The sequence below is a fragment of the Pectinophora gossypiella genome, chromosome 12 (assembly GCF_024362695.1).
Source record: "Pectinophora gossypiella chromosome 12, ilPecGoss1.1, whole genome shotgun sequence".
Classification (NCBI taxonomy): domain Eukaryota; kingdom Metazoa; phylum Arthropoda; class Insecta; order Lepidoptera; family Gelechiidae; genus Pectinophora; species Pectinophora gossypiella.
This window is the reverse complement of record NC_065415.1, coordinates 8375282-8387157: the sequence shown is the minus strand read 5'-3', so window position 1 is coordinate 8387157 and position 11876 is coordinate 8375282. Positions and strand designations below refer to the sequence as shown.

Genomic DNA, 11876 nt, shown 5'->3' with positions numbered 1-11876 from the left:
CTTGGCCTGACCAAACATAATATAATGACAGAACTATTTATTATGAGAGGCGGAAAAAGGGGTTCGTTCGAGATAAGAATACGTACTTATGTCTTATTGCTATTATATTTTGTTTCGATTTATTTTCCTCTATACTTAATAAATTACTTTAGTAAATAATTACATAAACAGTAATCAAAACTACTTACTTATTACTTAAACATAAATTAAATGAACAATAGCATAGGACCTTAGCCTTGCCTTTTAGGTCCTATATGCTATTCTAGTGCTACGGTGATCAAGCAAAAATTAAACGTAAAATAGAAATCTCCAAGTAGAACGTCAGTTTGCTTTTATTAAATGAAGTTAAACTCTGAAATTTTCTTCAAGAACTGCTCATATCGCTGGAACTGTAAAACTTTCAACTTCTTGGAAGCAAAGTCGAGATTTCAGATAACTATATTTACAAATTTGCCGTTATGTGTTTAAATAAATCGGATCGCTTATGAAATTATTCGTAAACATCTTATTTGAACAATTTGACCAAACTTAATTAAAATAAAGACCTTTTTTTTGAAGACCTTTTTATGTGAGATCATAAGATACCCAATAAACGAAAGACTTCCAAGGGTTTAAAATATGGAATCTTCAAACATTGGATCAGGTGTGGCAACGAAACAGGAGCATTCCAAATCTAAATTTTCGACAGAACCCGTAGAATATGGCATTTCCGGATTTGGTTGATATTAAAAAGGGTCGGGTGGGTTGAGCTACGGACTAGGGGCATTGCCTGTGTGGGCATTGCTAATAAGGGAGACTGGGAATTCGTAGCACCTGCTACGCGGCTACGGCGCTACGAAGTGCTACTCACAATTATTTTTATTGCCGCATGGGGCTAATAATATTGTTGCATTTAACTACATTTGTACTTGTGCGATTTGATTTGTTTTATGCTACACTTCAATAATATTGTTATGATTTAAATACTCATGATAAGGTTAGTTTTTGTTTATAATTAGTACCTATTAGAAAAGTTTAGAGCTTAGAAAAGCAGGTAAGTTGTTAAAGAATTAAGTAGGTAATATTTTAAATTCTAGTAATTTAATTACCCACATTCCTTTATCCCTTATCCCATTTAAAATAACTTCTACAATATCTAAAATAATGAAAACTACTACAAATATTAAGTATTACTATATTATTTATTTACACCAACAGAACACAAAACGCAATCTTCGGTACTTACATTAAAAAAGTCAATTAAATCATACATGTACGACGCCCATAGGGTCCATTTATACGAAGTCCAATTTACAAGGTTCATGTTATGGAATAATTCCGCTTCACTCCAAGCAGGGTGTACATCGGGTGACCTTCGACGGTGACCTGTGATGATAAACTGCTGTTTAAGGGTAGGAAATCTGTTAAAACTCTTTGTCTCAATAAGAATACCAATGTTTTTATATTGACTTATGTACGTACTTATGTCTTTTGTCTTAGCAAAACTGACACTACGAAATACACGTATTTACCACTATATTTTCTCTGCTATAAAAAGTAAATCAATTACTTTAGCAATTTTAATATATGGGTGCATTCTTCTTCTTCTTATCGTGTGGGTTGTGAGGCGGAATAACAGCCTCATCAACCCTGGTGTCAGGGTTACGATTGACCGCCAAAGGCCCCTGACATGGCTCATGTTAAGATTACTCACTTACATAAGTAAATAATAACCGGGACCAACGGCTTAACGTGCCTTCCGAAGTACAGATTATCTTACTTTCGGACAATCAGGTGGTCAATCGGGTAATGGGTGTATTTTGATCATGTTTATTTTTTTTTATTTATCAGTTTATTGTACACAGGATCTAACATGAAGACCAATATACCTATATTTCACGTAACACCACGAAACGGGTATACGAATGTACCACTGAGTATATACAGGTTAGGATTTCTATCTAGACAGATATCCTAACCTGCTATTGGCTAAAATTTCACAACTCGAACCGCCTTATTATAAAACGAAGACTAAAGATAATACCAGGTTTAAAATATATTCTACATTTTAATTGAAAATTACAAAATACCTTTAACACGTGTTTCTGAACAGAGTCAAGCCCGTCACCTCGCCTGCGCGTGCGGCGGTTCTCAGCGCGGATGATCCATCGGTTCTTGTTGTCTACCCGCGGTGCGTGGCCGTGAAGCAATGTGTACCGGGACATGTCAGGTGGAAATCTTTAGGAGAGTTAGTATTTTATTAAAATAATAAATGAAATAATTATTAACATACGAGACCAAATAAGTAATTGAAAGTCTCTCATATTGACACATACAGGGTGTTAGTGACATCGTAACGAATACTGAGGGGGATGATTCAGACCATGATTCTGAATTGATATCAAGTGGAATTTTCCGTCGCAAAATTCATGTTTTTTTTTAGTTTTTTAAAAATATTTTCAATTCTATACTTTTGCGATGAAAAATTCCACTTGATATTAACTCAGAATAATCAGCTGTTTCATCCCCCTCAGTATTCGTTACGATGTCACTTACACCCCGCACAAGTACATACTGTACCCATACAAGTAGGTATGGGTGTTAGTGTCACCGTAACGAATACTGAGGGGGATGATTCAGACCATGATTCTGAGTTGATATCAAGTGGAATTTTCAGTCGGAAAATTCATGAAAATTTTTGTTTTTCTTTTTATTATTTTCTGTTCCATACTTTTGCGTCTGAAAATTGCACTTCATATCATCTCAGAATCATGGTCTCAATCATCCCTCAAAGTTTTCGTTACGACGTCACTAACACCCTGTATATCATAATATTATAGGTTAGGTACTTTCTAGGAATGACTTTTTTGACGTGACTTATTGTGGATTTGCCGCAGATGGCTTTAACAGTAACTACTTGGCCGGACAAATTGGGAGCGCTGAGGGCTCTCACCCCGTACAGACTTATGCCCAAAGTTCAGACGGGCGAAGGCAAAATGGTTTATAAATTTTCATTGCAGACATTATGGTACTGTTACAAATTTGTATAGTAGAATAGCAATATATGACTGTAATAAAAGTCCAGATAAAAAACTCACCTTTGCATCTTAAGGCCGTTTTCAAAAATCCTCTCAAGGAATTCATCATCTTCACCTCCCCAATAATCAAATTTATTCGAAAATCCATTTACTGTTTTGTATTGATCACTTCTTATCGATACAACTCCTACAAAAAGATATACTATATTATACCAGTTACAAGACCGTTAATGGTCTTATTGCTTGCAGCAATCATTGAAAGGTAACCATGAGGTATTTTTTCTATCGTGTGGATTGTAATATCAATGACCAACTTCACCAACTCTGGAGTCAAGATTTTTATAAAATTAAAATAAAAACAAAATCAAAACTCATAATCAGAAACACGCGTAACTTCGTCACGTTCAACTAAGCGTTTAAGTGTTCTGAATCTGACCTGGTCCAAACGAACCCAAATATAAGTTTTTATTGACATGAACAGTGGCCACAAAATGGAGACCATCGGAAAGGGAAAAGCCAATGGGAAGACCAGTTGCTTGGTATTCAGATGACATTCTTGTAAGTGCGGAAAAGTTTTGGATGAGGATGGTGCAAAATGGAGGAGGCTTGTGTCCCACAGTGGGATAACACAGGTTGATTCGATGGGTGTATATGAACAGCAAGATACAGATAACAATAACAGGTGTAACTGTAGATAAACAAAATACCTCCAAATATGATGTCGTAGAGCAAGACAAATCTGAATTCATCGATACAACTGCTCATATGGCGTGGCTGAATCGTGCAGGCGTACAAATTGCTGTGGTCTAGTGGCAGCAAGTCGACGTCATGGAGGATGAGGCAGGGGAAGCCATCGGCGATGGCTTGCTTGGCACCGACGTTGAAGAGTATGCCCTTATTCCACGGGTGTTCGTCTTGTTGCTCAATTAAGTATACTCTGAAAGCAAATAAAAACCTGAGTTATGTTGTAAATGATTTGGGGGGCTTCAAATAAGCAATAGAACTTTCTTTATTTCTAAACTCTTTAATTTTTTTTCTGTCGTTGTCTACTTATCTTAAATATTTTGCTCTTTATATCAGTAGTCATCTAAACAGTGGTGGTACTAGCAAAATAGCACCGCCCCAGGGCCGCCAATGCATCTAAATGGTCTCAACACTTGTCATGCAATCTTCATCACAGTTTGACGAATGAGTCCCGTTTAATAATTAATTATGAAGAAGTATTTCATTAGTAAGTAAATAAAATATACTTACTTGTAGTGTATATTTTGCATTTTCAGAAAATTGTGTATATTGGGCAAAAATATGTTCAAATGTTCCTTCCTGTTCCTGTATGGTACCAAGATTGCAACACTAAAAGCTGGTCGACAATATTTCGGAGCATAGCTACCATTGATTAGTTTATCAGTTGAAATATTCACCACTTTAGGTGACCCCCAAGTACTTTCAGTAACTTCACACGCCAACACATCTTTGTAACCACATTTTAGTACATCTTTGTCATATTTTAATAAGGGACTCGTATTTTTATACAGTTTTGACGCTAACTTATTTTTAGAAATAGATTTATAATGATCGCTATGTAATAAAAAGAGATGTACTATACTTATATATATAATGAGAAATAAGAAACAATGGGTGATAGGGCATCGTAACAATTTCTGTTTGAGTAATGTAAATATGAGAAGTTTCTTCATTGTGCTAATACAATGTGAGAATCAGTTGGAATGTTTCAAAACTATTAAGTGAGTATTTTAAGGAACTCAACTTTATTATATTATTAAGTACTTATAATAACAACTTAAATAAAATAAAAATATATTCCACAACCCATATAGGATTGACACTTATCTAATGACATGTAGTGAATATAATCTCTTTGGTTACGAGTGTAATGTCAATAGCCACTTGACATTACACTCGAAAAACTCCGAATAGGAAGGAATAGGTATATAAAAAACATGTATTTTTTGTTTTTATAATAACTCATTGGACCCTGATTTATATTACTTAATGAAAAAAAAATGAGGTCATTGAACTTTGGCATTGAACAACACGGACCTTCCAGACTACGTTCCCCAAAAATAATAGATAGATAGATATATATAGATAGTGCTGTCCAGTTTTAACGTGATAATTATCTATTTTCTCATTGCTCGGGTACATTATTCAAAAATATAATATAATGGCAAAGGCATATATAAAAATAATTATTGCATCAGATATAAATAGAATTATATTGCTATCTATACTGCTTGTCTTTATTTTGATAAGAATAATAATGGATGGAATATGTATTGTGTAATAATGCCGGTTATAGGATGGGTGACCACAAAAAAAAAGTTTTCATCTCGAGCTCCTCCGTGCTTCGGAAGGCACGTTAAGCCGTTGGTCCCGGCTACATTAGCAGTCGTTAATAAGCATCAATCCGCACTGGGCCCGCGTGATGGTTTAAGGCCCGATCTCCCTATCCATCCATAGGGAAGGCCCGTGCCCCAGCAGTGGGGACGTTAATGGGCTGATGATGATGATGATGATGAATAAGGGTCATCATTAATACCTGTATCTGTTATCCATGAAATTAGAAGGTTAAACGAAGGCAAATTTCTACAGAGCCATCTATATATATTTTTTTGGAACGTAGCCTGGAAAGTACCTCACTCCACCCTCTCTATTGGAGAAAGAAAAATAATAAGATAATTTTGTTCTGTATTTTTCCTGACTGCATGCCTATATCATTTTGTAATTTCGCTTAACTCCGATAAGCGTGTACATCGGGAACCCTTCAACTGTCATCTGGAAACCAAATATTCAAATCTAGAATAAACCAAATAATCTTCTAGTTATGATGAAAAAGTAACCTGTGTGTGTACCTAATTATTTATTTTTCTGCGATATTAATATTATTATGTTTCTCATTTCCTTATCTCGGGCCTATGGAGTCCCGGACTTTTTTTTATTATTAATTATTTTAATCTTTTTATTGATGACTGGTTCAGAAATACGACCGAGACTTCATTTACTTTTTGTGTGTAAATAATTTATGTTTGTACTATGTGAAGCCATAACTATTTACCTCCAACACATGTTGTTGCACCGAATAAAAGCCATCACCCGCCCGTCGTGTGCGCCGATTCTCTTCCATAACCTTCCATCTGTCTTTGTTCTCTATCCGGGGTCTGTTGCCGTGGTACTGTGCGTACCTTGACATGTCTGGCGGGTATCTACGTATGTAACGAATATAATACTAGAATCATTAAAGAACACTTATAATCTTTTTAATTACAATTGGTTAAAAGCAAAAGCAAGACTGTATTCACATCGTCCATAACAATTAATGCGACGTTTAACTCACGACCTACTTTAATATATCAATCTAAGATATAAACCCAGCGACGGGCATAAGGTCAGGTGCGCACTACGAGTTTTTCGCCGCGCGGCAGAAAAAAGCAGCGGCATAATGTCGCACTGTAATACTACGCCGCTGCGGTGGCTCTCCCGTCAAGTACGCGCAATACAATTTAAAACTGATTGGTACAGAATTACAGTGCAACATTATACCGCTGCTTTTTTCTGCCGCGCGGCGAAAAACTCATAGTACGCGCCGGGCCTAGTGTACGGTCACGAGCATTAATATGTATACACTTTGGTACCATGTCACATTAACTTTTTTGATAAATTGAACTGTAAGTCTCACTAAATGTCAAATATGTTAGTGCGATAGAGTCCTAAAGTGGGTACATTATATTGTTCATGACTGTACTTACTGTGATTACCGAAGTCCACACGAACGTAGTTGCGGGCAAGAGCTAGCTAGTACGTTAGTATTATTAGTATAGCTAAAACTGAATAAATTAATTAATAAGCTCAACCTTCTAATCCGGAGTCCACTCTCCAAAATCCTCTCTGCAAACTCGCTATCTTCTCCTCCCCAATTGTCAAATTTATTAGAATACCCATTCACTGCTATATATTGGTCTGTTCTTATTGACACTACACCTCCGAATAGAGTGTCATAGATCAGAACAAATCTATAATCATCAATAGACGCACTCATATGCCGTGGTTCTTCCATACAGACGTAGAGATTACTGTGGTCTACCGGTATTAAGTCAATATCATGAAATATGAGGCAGGGGAAATGTTCTATGATCGCTTGTCTGGCCCCGACATTGTAGAGTATGCCTTTATTCCAAGGGTGGTTGTCTTGCTGTTCTATCACGTATACTCTGGAAAATAGTTTTATTATTTTATATATACTTCCATACGGTCACGAGCATAAATATTTTTTTACACTTTGATACCATATTACATTAACTTTAACTTCTAAAGGCACGTTAAGCCGTTGGTCCTGGTCACTACTTACTGATGTAAGTACGTAGTCGTTACATGAGTCATATCAGGGGTCTTTGGCAGCTCAATAGTAACCCTGACACCAGGGTTGATGAGGTTGGTCATCCGCCACATAACCCACTCGATAGAAAAGGTATATTAACTTTAACAAGAAATTGACTTTGAATTTCTTTAAATGTTAAACATATTATATGGTGCGACAGGGTTCTGAAGTAGGTACAAGACATTGCTCATGGTTGTAATGTAGTCCGTGATGGAAAGACAAAACTCGCAGCCACTTTTGATACGAATTCCTGAGTACATCTTACGAACTAGGCTGTTAAAAAGGGCACATGGAATGAATTCATCCAAAAAAGCAGTATTGCTATTTGACATTTGTTAACATTACGCACTTACTTTTACATGCGCAAATGTGAAATAGCAATATTGCTTTTATACCAAATATGTGGCCTTTTGAGTTGATGATAAACAGCTGAACGTTAGCAGGTTAGTAATTTATACTGTTCTGGAAAATAGAAACATATATAAATTCACACCCAGGATTTCTCAGAGTAAACGGAGCCACAGAATAATCGGTTATGTGGCGTAGAGATTATTATGATGGAACAGTTAGTGATATATAAGCATACATAAAATATATATTTTCATAACATTTACATTTCTGCAAATAAATAAAAATATATGATAGTACTTACACACTTATCATTTAACACATAAAGTAACATAAAACAGTTTGGCAACTTTCGGTAAGTATGTATTTGAATAATTTATGAGTACCCTAAAATTTGCTAAACAGCCATGTTTGCTTTGGAAATGTAAAGTGATTGGTCCGTTAAACATTTAAATATTATTTAATCATCAAAAACTTTTGAACAGCATTGAACACTTACTTATAGTGTATTTTTTGTCGTATTAAAAAATTGTGAATATTTGGAAGAAATACATCCAGCTGATCTTTTCTGTTCCTGTAAGGTAATAATATAGCAACACTGTACATCGGTTGGCAGTGTCCTGGACTAAAACTCCCATTTATTATATTTTCAGTAGATATATTGATTGATTTTGGTCTTCTTATGCTTTCGCTTTTAGTACTAGACAACACATCACTGTAGTCACACTCTGATAGGTTATTATCCTGTTTCAATAAATCACTAACGTTCTTATACAATTCAGACTCTAAATTCAGCCTTGGAGAATATTTGTACGGATAAAGACCGTACAAAAGATAACAATGTACTAAGGTAATGTATACCAACAACAGTTCAACACAATAGATTAAAGGAAAAAGTATTAGTGACCGACGTAACGTCTTTACAAATTGCATCATAAGCTATACTCTTAACACAAAACGATAAACTTAAAGTACGTATATGATATGCAACTTTGAATCATATAAAACTTTGTAAGTCCTCTCGATAACAATTTTATTTAATAATATCGTAAACATAATGTTTTCAACGTTATGCTTCAAAGTTTATGATATGACATGACACATAAATATACATATATAACTATACTCTTTGAATAAAACGTAGTAATTTATATTCTCTTTGATGACACAGATTACAAAGAAAATTTTTTTATGATGTTACGAATAGATTTTCCGTAGCAAAATTCATGTGTTTTTTTTAGTTTTTTAAATTATTTTCAGTTCTATTCTTTTGCGACGAAAAATTCCACTTGATATCAACTCAGAATCATGATTTGAATCATCCCCCTCTGTATTCGTTACAATGTCAGTAACACCCTGTATAATGGTGTTAAAAAACCCCCCCTAAATGAGGGAAAATATAGACAAAGGTGGCTTATCCTCAGCAATATAAACGTTAATCGAATTTGAGGTATGGAGACAATAAGTAATTTAGATACGTGAATGTGAACTCACATATGCGTAATAATCACGCGCGGAAGCGAAAAGGCAGACGTGAGGATTGAAAGCATTTGTGAATACACAGTCTAATGTATTACAGAAGATTCACTCTATGCATATGTCATTATTTTTGTGTATTTATGTTGTTCTGTTTATTTTATATGCAATCATCTCCACTTTACGACAGATCATATTGGAATATGGTATTATACTTTGGCCTAGTAATAATTCAATCTTTAAAATCTCTCCAGAAACCAGATGCACAAAAATGCGGCGGTCAATCCAATATATTAGAGCACGAAAAAGACTTCATTATCATCTTAATAATTGCATAAAATATAATTCTTTTGTGCAGGCGTCTACTGTCCTGACTGTGAATAAACGTTGAAAAAGAAAAACAATGAATTGCTGGTTTACCTACACTATGTCCAAAGCGCACCCCGGGGGCCAAAGTGTTAGATGACACGAACGTGTACGGAACCAAATTGTCCCACATATTTGGACACATATTTGGATATTGTTTACATTATTGAATATAATCCATACAACACATATTTCCATATTCAATTAATAATAATATTCGCAAATTATATATTAAATTAAACTTCAAACTAAAATTGAGAACTGAGTTATAATTAAGTAACTTAATTAATAACTTTAATAATATTATAACTATAATTAATTATAAATATAATTGAACAATTTGTTTATAAGCCGGCTAAATAAATATTAAATTCGTGATGAAAATTACCAACAATTTTATTATTTGGTGACTGACTACCTACGGGTTTTTATCAGTCTTTTTATTCGTTACTTACGATGTTCAAAGACGTTTTTATTGGTATTATCATACAAAATAGTACAATACAAACCTTAAGTACCTACAGAATAGTTTTCAATATTAATCTACTGGCTGAATTTATAGGCTTATGCCTGAGACCTGCATACATTTAAATAGATCCATTTTTTGATGGTTACATTACTGTGTATGCGTAAAAATTGTACAATATTGCAGTTTTCTAGACGTTTCTGGACTAATGACAATCTCTATTGTAGGAGTTTTTAGACCAATCAGAAATCCCCTTATCCTTGTCCTTATCTCTGTATTTTGTGTCCATTGTGCTCAATAAAGTATTTTATCTATCTATCTATCAGCATAATTTATTCAACGTAATTATCATAAATAAACTTGTTGAATGAAGGTCAATTTAACATTTTTTAATTTGGGTTTTTAAGTTGGCTTAACAACTACCCGACTATTGATAAATATGCCAATAGTTCTTGTATATCACGAACTTGGAGGCCGTTATAAAACGCCATTACTTTTTAATATATTTTAGGCATAATGTAGTTAAAGTTGTTTCCCGTTTAGTAACAAACGAGCATAGTTTTTGTTTATGTGGAAAATAAGCACAGTGACTCAAGACGTCCCTTGAGGGGATTATACATACATACATAAACTCACGCTTATTTCCCACTCGGGTAAGCAGAGACTATATAATGCCATTTGCTTCGATCCTGACAAACTTCTCTTGCTTCCTCCACATTCATCAATCGCTTCATATACGCACGCCGGTTCAAAGTAGAGCGTACTAAACCTTTCTAAGGACATCTCCAATTTGGTCAATGTCCTTCTAGGTCTTCCTCTGCCAGCCCTACCATCAACTTTCACTTTATATACCGCTTTCGCAATTCTATTATCCTTCATCCGCTCTACGTGTTCAAACCAGTCTAACAAGGGAATTATATTTGAAAGAATTAATCGACTCTAGTGGACCGATAACGATAAGCACTGAATGGAGGAAACCTTCGACCATGCCGACGCGGTCGGTATGGGGATCCTGGAGTTTTATTAATCGGGTCGTCAGGATCGTATATCCTTCCTATCTTTCCTTTCGTGTGTCCTTCGACATACTCTATCTATAGTTAGTTACAGGTACAAAAATGATCGCTTCTGTACAGAAAGTATACAATTCTATTTCCTCTCGACAATGATATGATACGATCTCACAAAATGATTTCGCATGTAGTATAAAATACGTTCCGCTATCAGCTTCACATTCTAGATATTCAAATTCGAGAGATATCTGAGTTCGTATTCACGTTTTACAATCGTTGTCGTTTTCGATTATGGGAAACCGAGCAAAAGGTGTTTAGCATAATGCGAATGTTTGAAACGCAGTAAAAACATCGTTTGTTCCATGTTCGAGTATTACTATAGTAGTAGCTTGGGTGAGATAGTAGGTCAAAGATTAACAAAAAAATGTACGGTCACGAGCATTAATATGTATACACTTTGGTACCATGTCACATTAACTTTTTTGACAAATTGAACTGAAAGTCTCACTAAATGTCAAATAATATGTTAGTGCGACAGAGTCCTAAAGTGGGTACATTATATTGCTCATGACTGTACTGTGTAGGCATATACCGTACTACTTATTTCGAACATGTGGCCGGCCTAGGCATTACCATCAACAGGACACTTTATGCTGGGTGTTAGTGACATCATTACGAAAACTTTGAGGGATGATTCAGACCATGATTCCGTCGCAAAAGGCACTGAAAATATTTTTTTTAAAATAATACAATTTTCATGACTTTTCCGACAGGAAAGTCCACTTGATATCGACTCA

The 11876-nt window shown here is 34.9% G+C and overlaps 2 protein-coding genes across 2 annotated transcripts; both read right to left on the bottom strand.

The window, feature by feature from the left end:
* Positions 1–1299: 1299 nt before the first annotated feature.
* LOC126371608 (beta-1,4-N-acetylgalactosaminyltransferase bre-4-like) lies at positions 1300–4851 on the bottom strand. The gene is made up of 6 exons (XM_050016925.1): positions 4848–4851; positions 4272–4470; positions 3725–3954; positions 3078–3204; positions 2070–2217; positions 1300–1365 (listed from the first exon to the last, which is right to left on the bottom strand). Exons 1-6 carry the CDS (start codon positions 4849–4851, stop codon positions 1300–1302), a joined length of 774 nt encoding a protein of 257 aa, XP_049872882.1.
* An 896-nt stretch (positions 4852–5747) lies between these two features.
* Positions 5748–9748, bottom strand: LOC126371607 (beta-1,4-N-acetylgalactosaminyltransferase bre-4-like). Its single transcript, XM_050016924.1, has 6 exons — positions 9662–9748; positions 8669–8707; positions 8261–8505; positions 6974–7246; positions 6094–6241; positions 5748–5813 (listed from the first exon to the last, which is right to left on the bottom strand). The coding sequence occupies exons 1-6, from the start codon at positions 9746–9748 to the stop codon at positions 5748–5750; spliced, it is 858 nt and encodes a 285-aa protein (XP_049872881.1).
* Between the last annotated feature and the right edge of the window lie 2128 nt (positions 9749–11876).